General features: G+C 43.4%; 1 protein-coding gene across 1 annotated transcript in view; it reads right to left on the bottom strand.

Annotated features, from left to right (window-relative positions):
- Positions 1 to 18,130, bottom strand: part of nrxn1a (neurexin 1a) — a gene marked incomplete at both ends in the record, with an annotated part of 49,652 nt that overhangs the window by 5,203 nt on the left and 26,319 nt on the right. Inside the window, 13 exon segments of the mRNA XM_079182577.1 lie at positions 1,082 to 1,392; positions 2,473 to 2,562; positions 3,514 to 3,685; positions 4,307 to 4,488; positions 5,255 to 5,374; positions 6,298 to 6,324; positions 6,616 to 6,789; positions 7,478 to 7,668; positions 8,061 to 8,442; positions 8,799 to 8,921; positions 11,970 to 11,996; positions 13,084 to 13,287; positions 16,845 to 17,097. Of these exon segments, the coding sequence (XP_079038703.1) occupies positions 1,082 to 1,392; positions 2,473 to 2,562; positions 3,514 to 3,685; positions 4,307 to 4,488; positions 5,255 to 5,374; positions 6,298 to 6,324; positions 6,616 to 6,789; positions 7,478 to 7,668; positions 8,061 to 8,442; positions 8,799 to 8,921; positions 11,970 to 11,996; positions 13,084 to 13,287; positions 16,845 to 17,097 (2,256 nt within the window).

The following is an 18,130-nucleotide window of genomic DNA, read 5'->3' as shown; positions in this document are numbered from 1 at the left end:
TGTTTCCTCTGACATTAGCTGCATCCACTATAAACATGCCTCAAAACAGCAGTTATGTGTTTCTATAGCAGAGTCCCATTTGCATCAGTTTACTAGATGCATATTATGGAAAAGCTATTACAGCCTCCATTAACACAATCATTTCTCCTCCTGTAATTTAGTGGGTGGGGACCACTTACTTGAAAATGTGCCATCTAATCCACTCATGAGAATGTGCTGTAGCAGGAAAATGAAATGTGTATGTGAGCCTTTTAATGATGAAATGGTTCTGGCTCCATCTTATTTAGCGTGTTACTTTTGACAAAGATGACGTTGCCGAGCAAATTAAATACTATTAATGATTAATCAGAAAGAAAAAACAAACATGTTGCACTTATTACTGCAACAGAGAAATTACTGTAATATGTAGACTTGGTGTAGATTGATGGTGTTTCATTTCATAGATTTGTAAATCAGCCTTATTTAGCTCCAAAAGCTCCAAAGAGCTGGAGCAAACTGACAGATGATATAAGACCACGGTCTGGCTGTGGACCATTGTTGCATGTCATCACAACTCTTTGCTCTTCATCTCCTGTCAGCTTTCCACTGTGTACTATCTAAGAAAGGTTAAAATGCCTGAAAAAAACCCTCTTTATGTTCTCCTATTTCTTTGGGTGCATCTTGAGCATTCATCAGTATGCTTAGATCCTGAACTACCATATTTGTTTTTGATTTATTCAAAATGTCTTCTTAACTTCAAGACCTTATGTAAAACTGCTTTGTATGAAATGTGCAGTATAAATAAAATAGCCTTGCCTTGAGTGGAGTTTAAAACAATCCCACTCCTTCTGACATATCTCGCTATCCTCTAGTCCTTGATCAGTGGGCGATGTGCTCGCTAATCCTCTTACTGAGTTTGAAAAGAAACTTATCAAAGCAAATGAACACTTTTTAATTACGGATTGTCACACCAAAGAATGCTGAAAGTGGGCTAATATGACATATATGATCAAGAGGAGGAATTACACAGAAGGACCACACACAGCAAGGGATTAGGTGAGTTTTCCACACACACAAGTTAAATATGTGCTCGTGCTCTGACCTGCTGTGTGGCGCCCTGCTTCCTGTTGGTGGCCGTGGTGGTCGTGATGTCATTCATGGAGGGGGCGGAGTCAGAGCGGTTGCCTCCAGCTGCAGCGCTGGACTGCGGGGTGATGGAGGAGGACGGCATGTCGCCGACCAGCCGCGCGCTGCCGTCCACTCTGATGTGCGGATGCCCCTCGGCGGCCATGTTGAGGATGCGGAGGCCATTATAGTAGAGTCCAGACAGCTGGCCCTGGAACATGCCTGCACTTCGCTCGACTCCCCCGACGCGCACCGTCGTCTGGCTGTTGAAGATGGTCAGCTGGCGACCTACACGGACACAGGCGCACACATACGCACAGACACGCACCAGACACACAGAGGCACACCAGGAAGGAAGGTGGACAGACACACGCAAATACAGTCACACACACATACATACCGGCGGTCACATACGTGCATACACACACACACAAGAGTGTTTGAGTGTTACACAATCCACCAACCCCCAAGCCATGGTGAGAGTATGGGATAGATTAAGCATGGCAGAGCAAATCGAAGCCGTGGAGAACCGTGGAGAAGAGCTGAGACTGTGAGAGATAAGAGTGGGAATGGAAAACAGAGAATAAGAGGAAGAGGAGGAAAGAGTGGGGGTGAAGAGACTGAGGAGTCGAGGAGGAGGAGGATGAAGAGGCAAAGAACAGAAGGAGGAGGAAGAGGCAGCAGATGAGAGGAGTCAGAGGGTCCTGAGAAGATGGGGCTGACAGATGGTTGCGATGGTGATGGCTGTATTTGAAGGAGCAACAGACAGGCAGACAGAGATCTAGGGAACTGTTGTAACAGCCCTATGAAGCATGCACAGGTTATAAGCTCTAGCACTGCTCACTGTTAAAGGGACTAGAGGCTAATTTAAGGACCTCTGCTGAAGTTTAGGAGGACAACTTTTACATTTTTTTTTTTTCAAAAAGCATTGCTCTATTAGTCATTTCAAATTTACATAATTATTCCATGTCACAATACTTTTCGCTTGTACTTTAATTTGATTACAAAATAGTTTGTCAACATATAATCTTTAATGAATGCTTTATCGTTTACAATTTTGATAATAGACACAATTATTTACCAGTCTTAATAAAGCATCTTTTTATCATACTATTTTCTGATTTATTCACATTTAAATCTCTCCATCGTCCCTTTAACCTGATATTATCAGATACACACTAACAAGATACGTTCACAGGCACTACAGTTTACACAGTATTACACACTACAGCTGCCCAACTTTTAAATACTTAGTTATGGATTTATTTTTAGATGTTAGTTGATGGTGCACAATATAATATATTCAGCTGTCTTCAAATTGTATTTTTTAAGCTCAAAGTTTTAAGGAATTTTAATCAGGGTTTTTACCTTTGTCGAGTAGCCAATCGTCAACTACTCGACCGAGCCGATAGGGGATTCGCTGTCTGGCGATGGCCAGGCGCTCGTTATCAATGTTGCCTTTAATTTAGAGATGAAAACACAGTAGTAATTACGCACATCCAAACGTGGTACAGGAGCTGGATACAAAAAGAACAGCAATGAAAAGAAAGTAATGGTCTGCTCATTGTCAGCATGTCACTGCGTTAAGCTTGATGTGCTAAGAGAAGAGGAGTTGAATTCACTATGTTTCCAGTGAGCGGACTCTTACTCTCTGTTCATTGGGTTTAATTTAAAGAGACATTTCAGGGGTTAACATCTGCAAGAGCACAGGGAAATAATGTTACAGCTGCCACATACTGTCTATATAACTGACTGGGTTTAGAGTTACAGACAGGAAGAAGCCTCACACACACCTCACAACAACTAGCATTTAGCATTTTAACTATCAGCTATCTAAAGCCTGGACCTCATTGTGTTAAAGACTAGATTACCACTTTAAATGTAAAAAACAACAAATATAAAAACAAAAACTATGTTCAACAAAACATTTTCTTTTTCTTATTTTTTCCTCTCTAGTTAAACATTTAACTCAACATATGACATGTTTTTTAAATTATTATTTGACCAAGAATGCACCAACTGTTATTATTTTCTTTTACGGTGAGAAAAACAACTGACATCTGAATTAAATATTTTCATAAATTACCTTTAACACTATTTAACAGGCCTAAAATGACATAGCTGGCTAATATACAAGCTATCGTAATAACTGTCTCTTTTTATGGTTTAAAAAGTCATGTTTCATACCAGATCACACATATTTCATTTCAAACACAATAACATAAAACAAAGCTGCAATTAAATTTCTCAACCTCGGTGTTTAAATAGAAACATTGATAGAAACACTGATGTGATTCACCAATCAGGAGCTGGGTTGATTTGGACTAAGGCGTAGTTTACTCTGTCCCAGGACAGGCAGTGCTGCAGAGGGTCGGAGTGTTGGGTTAATGTGGGGGGGGCAGGGCCTACCTGAGGGATAGCGCTCTATGACCGGCAGGTCGTCCAGTTGGAGGGTTGCATTGCCTCCGCTGCGGGTGAACCGAATTATGTGGTACTTTCCGTCGTTGACAAACTTGGAGCTCTCCTCGATGTTGATGTCATCAGTGCCAACGTTAAACACTACTCTAATGTTGCCTTTATCCTGAGGAGGAGGAGGAGGAGGAGTAGAAAAATGCCTCATGAGACATTTTTATAAAAATGCAAGGAAATATTTTCTTTCTTTGTCTTTCAGGTCCTAGATTATTGTTCTCAATGCCTGTTCATTTGTGTTACCATGAGACCTTTCTTATGTTCTCCACCAACTCAAAGTCTGTTCACTGGTGTTTGAGAGTACTACTGCATGTGTAAACAAATTGTATAAAGCCTTTTGTGGCTCCAGAGGGAGCTGCATGAAATCTGATACATTTCCTCAAGTGATGGCAAATGTGTCAACAACAATCGGGCTAAAGACCACAAGTTTGAAAAAATAAAAATCTGGGGGTGTGGAGTTAGAAAGAAGGGAGCTTACCGGACGTCTGTAACCTGTTCTTCATCTCTGCTTGAGGCTAGTGGTTAAAGGCTAAAATAACAGCTACTAGCATAACACACCTGAATCTCCTTTCTGCTGTTGTGTTGCATTGTTGGTAATGTAGGCACCAGGTTTTGAAAAGGAAGTAGGATGCATATAAAAAAGGATGATATCTCTGGTTTTGCTGCATCATTTTGATGGAAAATATATGAAAAATCACATTTTCTTTTTTTCAATGCACAGGTGTTTACTTACTATCTGCAGCTGAAGGTAGTCACCCAGACCAGACGCGCTGTCCACCCGGAGCAGAATGGCGTGTTTCTGTTGGGTGCTGAACCCGAGGGCAAGCCGGTCTGCCCTGGTGCTGGGGCGTTCATTAGGAGGCCACGTGTAAACCACCACGCCTCCATCACGGCCAAAGATATAAGTGGTCCCAGCTGGCCCACACATATAACATTTTTTTAATTGCCAGAAGTCTATATGCCATAAACAGTGGTATCTATCATCAGAGGTTACGTACTGCAGATTGCACCTATAGGCCTATTTTTCTGTTAAATGTTTAATACATAAGGGGGTATACTGGAAAATAATATTAAAAACTCATAAATGTCACAGTTGGATGTGGATGAAAGGCCAGCTTTCACATTTTGCTTGTTCCTCCTACACGCTAAAATGGAAAAAAAAAATCTGTATTACCCAAACTACTTCTCAACATTACTGCAGGAGGCTGACTGCAATGACTGACTCATAAAGACTGCAGCATATAATGGTTGGACTCGCTACAGGATGACTCAAAAATCATCACGTATCTTCTTGTAAGGCGGCTGAGGATAATTAGTTCAACGTGTAAAGAGGACATTATTGAAGAGAATTGGAAGAATCAAACTAGACATTGAGCAGGTGGTATTTTTGTCCCACTTCAGAATCAACAGTTGACAGTGCCCTCACCTGGCAGCTCTGATAAAATGCACACAGAAATGCTTTGATTGCGTGTTTGAAACCAAATCAACCAAGTCCAATAGTTTAGTGCAGTTATACACCAGGGAGTGTTTTCTACAGTTTGGAGAAGGTTAGCCTAAGGAACAAGGGTTGACAGAGAGTGCAGGACGGGACATTTTGCACATAGCGTCTACAAATTCACTTTTGGACCTTGACTGCTCTTTGATATTTTTCTGTGAGAGAAACTGAAAAGCAAAGACTCACCGTCATTGCATAGTGGACCAGCATACGACGTCATGCTGCAGTCACAGGTGAAGCCCTCCCACTGCTGCAAACAAACTCCCTGATTTGAGCAAGAGTCTTCTTGACATGTAGTGCTGGGACCTGCAGTGAGAGAGGTGGCGGGGGGAGAGGGAGGGAGGGAGGGTGTGAAAGTTAGGAGAAGTTAAGCAGACATACTTTTTTGACTTTGTCTGGAGCCCGGTGTTTTCACAACAGTGTGTCAGTACTCTTTGGGTGTTTTTTGACCGCATTTCCTTGAAGCATTTTGCATTTTGAAAAGGCCCGGTAGACTGCGATGATGTTATGATTAGTAGTATTAGTAGAAAACCATTGTGAGACTAGGATATTGTGGAACGGCTCCCATTCTTTACACTAACAGGAGATGCTGGATTATGAATATAAACTGAGCTAAAAACTAAACTGGAAATCTGTGTGATGAGGTTAAAAGAGCAAACTGTGGAGAGCATGCAGGTGGTGAGGCTAGATGAGTGGGGCAGGGACAGGAGGAGGAGTTTAAACATAAGAGGGCAGAGTTATGTTTACAGGCCTTCATCTCAATACTCTTTCTTCAGCAGTCTGTCGCTGTTCGCTCCCCGCCTCGTGCTAAAACCGCACAGGAGGAGAATGTCAAAGCCCACGAAACTCAAATCTCCTTCGTTGCACTTCTGGCACGAGGCGCGGAGGAAAGGGTGTGAAATGATTCACAAGTGGGAGTATTGAAGTTTAGGTTGGGAGTCAGTAGGAGGGGTTAGAGAGCATGCTGCTAGGCAACCCGGGTGGTGGAGCTGTGGTCAACTCAAGTCAAGCGGTGGTGATGTCACTACTGTGATGAAGTCACTATGGTGGCTAGGAGAGGACAGGTCACCTCTGACCTTAGACTCTGGATCACTGGGATCCACACAACACTGGACACCACTGGGTAGTTTCAACACACGCATACCTACATACACACCCACACGCACGCACTCACACAGTTGTCCACACCCTCAGACACGTGTCTCACATGCTCACACAAAGCGATATACCTTGCAAGTCAGCTTTCATCAATGTAACTTTTGTCGGCCAAACAAAAAAGCAAACAAGCAAATTAAGTTAGATGGTTAGTCAATGCACACAGATGCCTGTGAACTGCTGAAAGAGTGGAACAGAGAGAGAGAGAGAGAGAGAGAGAGAGAGATGAGAAGAAAGAGAGTCAAATTTGCATCTATTAGACCAGAAGCTGGGTTAGTGGGTTATCCTAATAACAGAGAGCATGAGTTAAATGAAAACTGAAAGAAAAAGCAGTGGGGACACGGGACCGGAGCGGATCTACTGGTGTGTTTTCGTCCGTGTTTGCACCTCACCTTCACAGCCTCTCTCTACTTGTCCCATGGTCGCCAGCGCATCAGCCAAAAGGTCAGGGAGCCGGCCATTTAGATCAACTGTCGCTAGGCAACCCTGAAATCCCTCGCGGGAGTGGACCAGCTTCGGCAGGTCTCGGTACATCTCTTTGGAGACTCCCCCGATGTACAGGTCACCTGACGAGGAGCAACACAATGAATGGCAGCTTCACGAGGCAGTCACAGTGCTGAGTAAAGTGTCAACGCTGCAAATTATGATTTTCATCATTGATCGTTAAAGACATTATTTTTGTAATTCATTTATTCATAAAAAGGTTTAAACATATTGAATAGGGTCTTTCAATTGATTCATTTTTTGTCGTTTTTTTATAAATTTAAAAAAGTGTATCGATTATATACATTTTTGGCCATGGAACAATTTGACATTTTGGTAAATACACTTATTCGCTTTCTTACTGAGTGTTTGATTAGAAAATTGACACCACTCTCATGTCTGTACCGCCAGGGGACGGTTAGCTTAGCTTAGCACGAAGACCGGAGAAAGAGGGAAACAGCTCGCTTGGCTCCGTCTGAATGTCAGACAGACAGCACCTCTTTAGTTCACTCGCCAAGAAATACAGCAGCACAGAACTCCCTGTAAAACAGCTGATTGTTGTGTTTACATTTCAGATTTTGTACGGATAAAACAACCAATCTATAACCTGTTAGTTAATGAGCTTTAGAGGTGCTGGTGGCTTCATTTTCATTTATTATACGGACATGAGAGTAGTATCAATCTTCTCATCTCTTTAAGCTTCTTTCCCAAAATGTTGAATTCTGTATACAGACTTATAAGCTACTGTAACTGAGGTATTTCTGTGCATACCCTTTAGGTCGAGGTTCTTGGCGCCCATGGTGGTCTGCGTGGTGACTTTGGTGTCAATCTTGACTGTGTGGAGATTGTTAGTGTCTCTGGATATGTGCACGTTGTGCCAGTGGTTGTCATTTAGGGGACTGTTAGAGTTGCCCTTGATCAGGTGTGCACCATTGCCCAGGTCCGAGATGTAGTGTAGGTAGCTAGAAAAGGAACGAGGAAAGGAAAGAGGTGGGGTTTAAATAAATGAGGAGAGAAAAGGGCAAATGAATCGGATTCATGATGAAGACCAACACAGGGTCAAATACTTCAGGGTATTATAATCTGTCTTATAGAAACATAATTACAAGAGTAGAAAAAAAGCTGCTTGATTCGTGCATTTTTCATATTTGATAGTTCAGCCTCAAGAATTTTCTTTTTTTATTCATCAAGGACATTGTTCATTGTAAATCCCAGGCTACAATGAACATGCGCATGTATTTATGCAAGACAGATATAGCCATAAAGACATATTTAAACCGCCTATTAATTAATTCCCCTTTAAAGACATTGCACTGACTCATGTAATGTAAATACCACACATTGCCCAGCTCACCCTTTAACCAGCTCTACCACTATGAAGTCATTGCCGTCTCCCCTGTTGTAGAGAACGAGACCGTCGGGGGACGTCGTCTTGAACTGCATGAAGAGATGCATGGAGTAGTAGGCCTGCAGCGTGGGCAGCGTGACGAAACTGGAGCGCGAGCGGAACGTGACGGGGTCGGCCACGATGCTCTTATAGCCGATAACGGCGTTGAGCTCGCAGTAGTCGATGTCGCCGTTCTTGCAGAGGTCGATGTAAGGCATGCCGTTCAGCGTCAGGCCCTGAAGGTGGCCGATGAAATTCGAGGGCACGGCAGGCATGAAGCGCTTCTCCGTCACAATACCCGTCTCCACATTGTGGAACTCCAACTGGGTGTGGTCGCCCGCCATCTGACCTGGTGGCGGGGGGGTACACTTCAAAGGTGAGGACTTCAAGCGGAACTGTTCAATACTAAAACTAAAACTAATCCTAATGCTGATTACCAACACTGACAGACTGCTAGAAATAGATGTAACAGACACTAACACTATAAATATGACGTTTACGGTCATAATTCAGAATAATTATTTTCACTTACACAGGCACAGATGTTCTCTAAAAAAGAAATAAAACCCTTAATGTTGGTCTTATAGCATTAAATAAATAAAAAAGACAATCAAGCAGCAGTTTATCATACAACACATTTTCACAAAGATGCCTACACAGACTCAAACAGCTTGAAGGGGTAAAGGTAAATGCTGCTGTGATTACCTTCAACAGGCTGCAGGTCGTCCACGGTGAGTTTGAGGCCCTTGCCACGCCGGACTACCCTCACAGTGTGCCACTCATTATCATTGAGGCCCGACCCCGCAAAGATGGTCTCTGGGCCTTTACCTACACATAGCCCAGAGCACCATTAACATAATGCACAGAAAGGCGGAGAGACACAGATAGAGAGAGAGAGAGAGAGAGAGACAGAGGAGATAGAAATCCAGAGACAGAGATAGAAAAAGAGAAGAAGAAGAAGAAGAAGAAGAAGAAGAAGAAGAAGAAGAAGAAGAAGAAGAAGAAGAAGCCAGGCAGGTTGAATTAAAATTTAAGGACAGAGCGAGGGAATGGAGGTAAATAGCAGAGGGAAGGGGGAACCATACATATCCCGGGGAGACAAACACCTCCGAGTCAACGCACTCTCTCCACAGATAGACAGACAGGTCACTTTGCAGATACGCCAACGAGACGGAGGATGTGACGAAAACAGACAGACAAACAGAAAGATTAACATAAATGGATGCCATGGGTTCCTAAGATGGAGACTGTGAGTCACAACAGGCCCACGCTGAGACAATCCATCTGTGGACGGATCGCACTGCCATGATGACCACCTACTACCCACACATGAACAGACAGAACATTCGCACCCCCTTGATTCCTCGACCGCCCCCGCACATATACAGAATATCAGCCTGTATCTACATGCAGGATCGCTTCCTTATTTTCCACTAGAGCGCAATCCTGCGACCAGCCTCATGGTGGCACTAGACACACATTGGAACATCTCAGAGAGCTCTCCAAGGTGCTGATGTGCAGCAGAATGAAAGAAGCTGAGCTGTCCTCCTATGATGTCTCTCTCTCTCTCTGCCCGTATACCAGCTCAGATCCTCACATAGTTGACTGCACACATTTGACACACTGACTGTTCCCAAAACCTCAGCGTCCCCTTGCTCCTACCCACTACAAGCACCCCACCAACCTTAAACACACACACACACACACACACACATTCCCCTTCCTCCTCCAAGCCCAGTTGGTTTGAGTGAGTCTGCTCACAGTGACCTATGGGTGGTAATGATGGGGGAGGTGAGAAGTAAACTGACCCGAACGGATTCTGCTGCTGAAAATGTCAGGAATGCCTGCATCACTCATGGAGGCACGCAGGCAGGCAGGCAGGCAGGCAGGCAGGCACACACACACACACACACACACACACACACACACACTCGCACAGGTAGAGAGTTAGAGAAAGAGAGGGAGGCGTGCTGACCCGCAAATATAATACGAAAAGTCACTCAAAATGGCAAAATGGCAGTGTGAAATGCACGTGTGTGTGTGTGTGTGTGTGGCTGCAAAGCTAAAAGAGTGTGTGTTGTGTGTTAGGAGAGGACACAGGGTTCCCCTGAGGAGACTCAGCTGTGCTCTGGGCATGAGCATCTCATCCTGTTACCATGGATCACTGCCTAACGCTGAGCGAAGGAGAGAATATGTGCATGTATGTGTGAGTTGATGCGTGTGTGTTTTTTCATATGTAACCAAATACTCAAAGAGCGAGCAGACCGTGGTGAGAGTGAGGCAGTGATCTGTGTCAACCTGGGAAGGCACAAATATACACGCCAACCAACACACACACACACACACACACACATGCACCTATTTTGGGTCAGTGCTAAGAGTGCGTTCAGCAGCAGGGTGAGCTTGGTTTAAAGTAGAGCTGCTAGCGATCGCTATGGCGGTCAGCAGACAGTCTGCGCTCTCCGCTGTTCAAACCAACAGACGACGAGGCGAGACAAATCAAACAGAATGGACCGTTTGTTACAATGGAAATAGAATTCAAATCAAATGATGACACAAGCTAGTTTATATTATAAGAGCAGGATAATGAAAACAAAGCGTTTCATATTTCATTAGCTCCAAATAACAAATGGCTTTTCTGCCGGATAAGCCTGAAATCTCTCCCATGCCGAGGCTTTTATTTGACTGCTGAGTGGACTATTTCAGCGGCGCCTGGCTGTTAAATCATTTTTTCTTCTTCCCCCTCGAATATCAGATGTATAATTTATTGTATGCACACGGTGTGCCAGAAAAGTGGCTGCCTACTTAAATGTTCATTGAGACAACCGGTCTAAAATTGGCCGACAGACATGCGGGATAGCAACAGCGCTGTGTGGCTAATAGGGTTTCTATGGCAACTGCAGTCGTCCATTTCACCACCTCTTTGCCGTCACAGAGCATTCGTCTCTCTCTCTCTCTCTCTCTCTCTCTCTCTCTCTCGTCTCTCTCTTTCTCTCTCTTTCTCTCTCTCTTTCTCTATGGTCGTGACAGAAAGAAACTCCACGTGAGGGAATTAAACTTCATCAGGGATTCGGCTTCACTCACAGCAGCATGAACAGAATCACACACACACACACACACACTCACACACACACACACACACACACACACACACACACACACACACACACACACACACACACACACCAGAAAACACACACATGTAGATGGGGCACAGAACAGACAGAATGCAAAGGCACTCATAGGTAAGCACACACTAAACACGCTGAATGAAACACTTCACAAAAATCCCTCATGTACCGTTTAGAGAGGAAGAACGAGGAAACAAAGAAAGCAACCAGACAGACGTCGGGATGAAGGTACAGAGGGGTAACATGTCTTTTGTCTCTGGTAAGTAATTACCCTGCAGCTTTTAGTTGCAGTCATCCAACAGTCACACTACCCAACAACACCTAATTTTACCTAAACACCTCAACCTCATTTTTTTGTCCCTCTTCTTCTCTTTCTTTTTTTCTCTTCTCCTCCCTTCAACCCCCACCGTCTTCTCTTCCGTCTATCCTTCCTTGCTAAAATGGCCGACCTGGAAAACCCTGGCCCTCAGCAGAAATCGCACCACTCCTGTGGTGTAGCTGAACATGCAGACACAAACACGCATATGTGCACCTCCCCTGTCCAACACACACACACACACACACACACACTCTCATACACATATATAAGCACACAAACACATGGTACACAGATATGTTGAATAATGGATTATGATCAGATGGACTGACAAGACAGAGCGAGTGAGAAATAGTCACACACACACACACACACACACACACTGAGGAGGAAGAGGGGAGGGGTTAGGTGAGATGGAGGATCACTTACTGGCTGTACAGTTTATCCTGATACAGTCTGGAGGGAGAGCAGAGCAGAGGGTTAATGCTGCACACATATACAAACTCTCCACGCCCCTGGGGACGCACACATCGACACACCCTGCACGCATATATATATATATACAAACACGCACACACACACGCACACTGCCGAGAAAACACACACTCTCCTTCGCCACAGGACCTCAAGCTGGACCGTGTATTTTCTTACAACAGCGTGTTGCAAAAATGCAATTTCGGAGACTTTGATGTTTGGCCAATAAAGAGTGAAATCCGGATCAAGATCTTTACATTAAACAGTAACATGTTGAGGAGAGCGGTGTGTCCCAGCGTGAGCAGTGTGCTGATTGGCTGCTCTGGCCTGAGCGACAGTTTCAGTCACCAATAAAAAAGCATCAGGAGACTGAGATGGGTCATGTGTGTCAGTTTGTCTAGTGACATCGAACACATCCCATAATTTTTGTCGCCCATCCAGAGCGCAAATCTCCGAAAAATGTTCGGAAGATTTTGCCCCGTTACTATACATTGTTTTGCTCTTCATTTACCCATGATGCCTTGGTGTGTCGTGTGGCGTCAACCACAGAAAAGACGCGGCTGCAGACAACCAGAGACCAACTCATGCACCCCTCTGTTAGTCTATGTGTGTTAGCATGTATTGAATTAACGTGAAAGTGTGCGACTGTGAACGAGTGAGGCTGGAAATGTGTTTAGCAGTTGCAACTATGTGTGGAGTTTTACTATTTGAGTGTACAGTCTGTGAGTATCTGCATTGATTGTTGAAAGTGTTAGGGATGCACAGGTCCACTGGGAGTGAGCAGAGAATGCAGCTTGAGGCTCGACCCTCTGTTCAACGCAAAAACAATGCCACTAACCATCAATAGTGTATGTTTGTGTGTGTATTCAAAGATAACCTGTATGTGCCATACAGCATACCATATACCTATAGAAAGTGTACCTACTTTCCAGGGATAATATCATATTAATCAACATTTAATGACATTCCTATGCAAGAAATAGCCAAGAGGCCAGTATCAGCTGCAGTATCCCCTGGCAGGTAATCAAACTACGCTGGAGAATCCACATAATTGTGTGCACGTGTGTACCTAGGTTGACAGTGAGGCGGACTCGGCCGCCGTCCAGCTCCAGACGAAGGGTGTCTGCGGAGTTACGGGATGTGGTTGCCATGAGAACGCCATAGGCCCGCTGGGAGCGGAAGCGCAGTGAGACGTCCTCCGCCTCGGTGTGCATTGCCACAGGTAGCTGCACCTTCATAAACTTGCTGCCGTCGTACGACAGGATAGTCGCATCTGGGGGAACAGAAAGGGAACGAACGGACGGTTTAAAAAAAAAGAAAAGAAAAAGTGATAGAAAAGCGGAGGAAGACGGAGATGGCGGCGGAGCAGAGCGAGGTGGGTGGACACATAAGATTGACAAGGAGAAAACACATGAGGTGGGAGGAGACAAAGGAAATTTGACGTTGAGTTAATCAGATTTAAATATGACGAAGTATTTTTGCAGCGCGGTCCTTGTTCCCCCCCCCCCCCCATCACTTTCCACCCTAAATTCATCATCACTCCCTCACAAAAGAGGATGTAAAAATAGCCGCAGCTGGTCGGCCGGCCCTGTTATCCGGTCGAATCAGAATGCACGCCGTTGAGTGTGTTAGCCACCGTCGCTGACATCCCAGACCCTGGAGTCATAATGTAACAAGCTCAGGTGATCCCGCTTTAATGTCTTTTGCATACTCATTTACATATTCATAATCTTCTCTCCCTGCTACCTGCTGGGGCCAATCCCCAACCACTAAACTGTTTACCTCTGAGAACCCTGTTTTTTATTGGCCAATTACATACACAGCTAAACACACTCTCTCCATGTCTCTGTGTCTTTATCTCTCAGTCCTTCTTCCCTTCTGCTTATATCTCTCTATTCCACTCCTCCCTCGCTTTTTCTCTCCCTTTCGCTCTCCCTGTTTCCGTGGGAGACAGTTGGAGCCAGGGCAAAAACAAGAGAACAGGAAGAGAGGGAGGCCTCATGAATACTGATGAGCTCGAGAAGGAGGGAAAGAGAGAGATAGTGTGCGTATGTGTTTGTGCGTGCATGTCAGAATAAGTGAGTGAATTTAAGTGTGAACAGAGGAGGGTTTAGTAAAGTGAGAGCAGGGGGGGGAGAAAATAGGGACAGAGTAAGACAGAGAGAAAGGAGGGGGAGGAGGGAGAAGAGCTCGTGGCTAAAATGTAAATGAACCCTCATTAACTTGAGGGAAAAAAAGGAGGTGGTTGGCCTGTTATATCACAGATAACATAACTAACAGTCACACACACACACCCGCCCAAGCACACTAAACACACACACGTGCACAAATTTCTGATGGCTGACTACATTTTCCTCACCACGGCACCTGATCAAATACCAGGCAAATAGAGCAGGGAGGGTTGGTGAGGAGGAAGTACAGAAGCCCATTTATGCGAGAAAAAAAAAAGAAGACAAAGTGCAATGCACACAGGCCGTGTTGCATACAGTCGCATCATTTAACACCTGGAGCACACACCAGATGTGCCATAAACAGAATAAGTAGTGAAAGGATAAGACTGCTGATATTCTAACACTTCATGCACAAATAAATCAATCACTCACCCCATATTACCTTGAATTCTTTTCGGGAACTGATATTAGTTCTGCTGTTTTTAATCTCTCAAGACTTTTCTACGTTTTTAGATTATCCTGTGGTACTCAGCCCCATAATTTTTACCTAAAAACACATATTTTTGATTATTATCAATCATTTAAATTTAAAACCATCATTTTGACTGACTTATTATTAGCTCGTATTTTAATCTTTAAAAAAGCTGAATTGTTTGGGAGCAATATGAACTTTAGTTGAAAGAGGGATGTGTAAAGGTCAACTGTATATTGACATTGTTATCCAGAACTATTTGGAGATGGAGAATTTAATTTACTGTGAAAAATGAAAGAGTGTGGAAAGATCTGCTATATCGTACTGAAAAGGGAGACTCAAACTTTTACAACTGAAAGGTTCAGATGAAATTTTCATACAATTCATCCATTGTTTGCTTTTCTTGGCAAGAGTGGGCTTCCTTAGAGAAAGCAGGACAAGTTATAAAAAAAGGTAACCCACCAGTGTGAACAGCAAGTGAGCGGGAGGAAAGAGCTGAAAATGTGTCAAAATGTGTTGCACAAATGTGTCGCTAGAAATATGTGTGTGTGTGACTGATCTTTACAAAATAAAAATCCATCTTGGAGCCAGAGCGCAGCGACCATCTTTGTTCATTAAAGAAGAGAGAGAGGGTACAAAGGAGAGAGAGAGAGAGAGCAAAAGAGAGAGAGAAGGAGGGAGGAGAAAAAAAGGGAGGGAGAAAAACCGCAGGTAGAAGGCGTAAACACGGCCAATCACTCTCTCCATCTGCTTCTCCATCTGTGCTTCCTTTAATCCACTGAACCACCAGTTAGTGACCCCTCAATGCACACAGAGAGGGATGAAAAAAATCAGAGGAAGGGAAGACAGAGCTAAGAGAAAGAGAGAGAGAGAGAGAGAGAGAGAGGGTGCATTGCTATGATAAACATACACTGCGGATGTTTGTCCTCCCAAATAAAACATTTTCATATCAACACCTTTCAGAAAGTGTGCGTGCGTGCGTGTGTCTATATCTCCCGTTAGATGATAGTACAATCATCACTTGAGACGCGTCAGCAGTTGTGGCACAAACAACATTTCTTCTCTTCTCCTTGTCTGACTCCATCTCGCTTCTTTCAACGGGCCTGTATCAGTCCCACTGCCAATCTTCCCTACGTTCTCTCTCTCGGACTGAATTCATACCTTTTCTCATAACTCTCTCTCTCTCTCTCTCTCTCTCTCTTTTTCCGTTAGACTCTCTACTCCCATCTCCCATTCCTCCTCATCGCCTCACCTGCTGTCATATGGCGGTTCCGGCCCGGTGGTTCCACCCTCCTCGGTCACAGCTCCTGCTCTCTGCTTTCTGCACATTTCCTCTCCCATCGATTCCCAGTCTCTACATCCATAGCAGTCCAATAGACCTGTCTGCAGCTCTGCTGCCTCCCACCTCTTCTCTTTTACCCCCTTTTGATCTTCTCCCTTACCTGCCTCCATCTTACTATTGTCACTTTCATACAGAATGTGTGTTTTTCAAACAGCCAATAACAGAATATATGATTATTTTGTTGTTGTTGTACAAGCAGGCTCGTTTTGTCCTTGCCCATTTTTTTTTTTTATATCCACATTTCTCTAAAGTACCTACTTTCTACCTGCCACTCTCTTTTTCATTTTCACCTTCCTATTCTCCATCACCAAGGACGAACTTACCAAAACTCAATCTGCAAGACTTTTTATTTGAATAGTTTAGCCACATTTTTATCTGCCATAAATCTGTATGAGGGTACCTTTTTAGCACGCATCAGAGTAAGTACTAAGTGATGTAATCTTATCAGGATTGACCTTTTAAAGGAAAAAAAAGCACAACTTAAAAGTATAATGAATAAAGGTTTTATCGCCCAATATAACTGATGATCATAATATATTTTCAGTGATTGATGGAGTTACTTCTGACTTTAAAACATTTCCCACCGCACCATCTGTCTTCTGTTGCTCATCTCTTTGGTATTACTCAATGTTCTCAAGCCAAAAAGCGAATGTCAAAGCTGTCGTTATGACTCATATTGCATCATGACATATTATTGATTTTTCACAAAATGTTGCTGGATGGTGACTGTAATTAGCCAGTTTTACTCATCTCTATTGTGAAAATGTGACTCAAACATGTATTCCAAATTACTATACAAGCTGCAAAAGTGTTATTCTCGTCCTTTCCCGCCACGTCATCCTCACCTCTCTCACAGGAGCGTCCCAGGTATCCCGTCCCAGAGCAGTCGCAGACGTAGCGATTCCACCCCTCCCTGCAGATGCCGTTGTGCTGGCAGGGGTTGGACAGGCACTGTTTGGGCGGCTCTCTCGAGCACGAGGGCTTCACCCCCACCGCTCTCTGGGCCTCGGCCAGCCGCCGGATGTCTTTGCTCTGCCCGTCCACAAACAGGTCTCTGATGCAGCCAACGTAACCGTAATTCAACAGAGCCGTCCACACCTGAGGAAGACGTCGCCAGTGTTGAGTAGTTTCACATGGAGGAATTTGACCACCATTTGTTTCAGCATTTGGTGGTAAAATGAAGCCATATTAAATCAAGTAGCTTCTTCAAAGCACAGTTAAAAGCTAGAACAGCAGCTCTAGTTCTTGACATTTTTGTCACACTTTCACCCTGAGAGCTTACTTGTACTCCTAAATTAATTTTATATATATATATTTCTACTTCAGTGTAACTATTATTAGTAAAAAAATTTACAAAAAATATTGCGATTCTTTTTTTCTGCGATTAATCGGACAATTATTTTCCCGATTAATCAATTAATCGTTCTGTCTATATAAATAAATTGAAAACAATAAAAAATGCCGATCACAATATCCTCGAGCACAAGGTGACGTCATCCAATGACATTTTTGCCTAAAAAATGTATTCAAGGATTATTAAAATAGCTGCAGATGATAATTTTCAGTTGATCGAATGATCAATCAATTAATCCTTGTCTCCACTCTTGAACAGTGGTATTCCTGTTAGTTGTGAATAATAATAAGAAAGGTTGCAAAACCATGTCATAAAAGAAACAATCAACTTAAAGAAAAGAAACAAACATCAAAGACAATGTGAATATCTCAATGGCAGAATGGCATGGTTGAATAAATCTAATATAATATAATTTAATCTAAAAGATGAGATATGATGGTAACAAAGTTAAACTAATTTAATATAGAGGGTTAGAGTGCCTTACTATGGAAAATATATCAAGCTGCAACTAAGAATTATTTTCATTAATCTGGCCATTATTTCCCTAATTGATTGATCATCGTTTGCTCCATAAAATCAGACAGTGAAAAATGCATCTCACATCTTCTGGAGCTCAAGGTGACTTCAACCAACAGTCCAAAATACTCAATTTACTATATAAGACAAGAAAAAAACGGCAAATTCCACCATTTCAGAATCTGGAACCAGAAGCTTGGAAAATAACTTGAACGGTTAGTTTTCTTTCGAGTGATTAATTAATTAATTGACTGTTTGCTG

This window comes from Pholis gunnellus (genome assembly GCF_910591455.1).
Source record: "Pholis gunnellus genome assembly, chromosome: 21".
In the NCBI taxonomy this organism is placed as follows: domain Eukaryota; kingdom Metazoa; phylum Chordata; class Actinopteri; order Perciformes; family Pholidae; genus Pholis; species Pholis gunnellus.
This window is presented reverse-complemented; position numbering and strand designations above follow the sequence as displayed.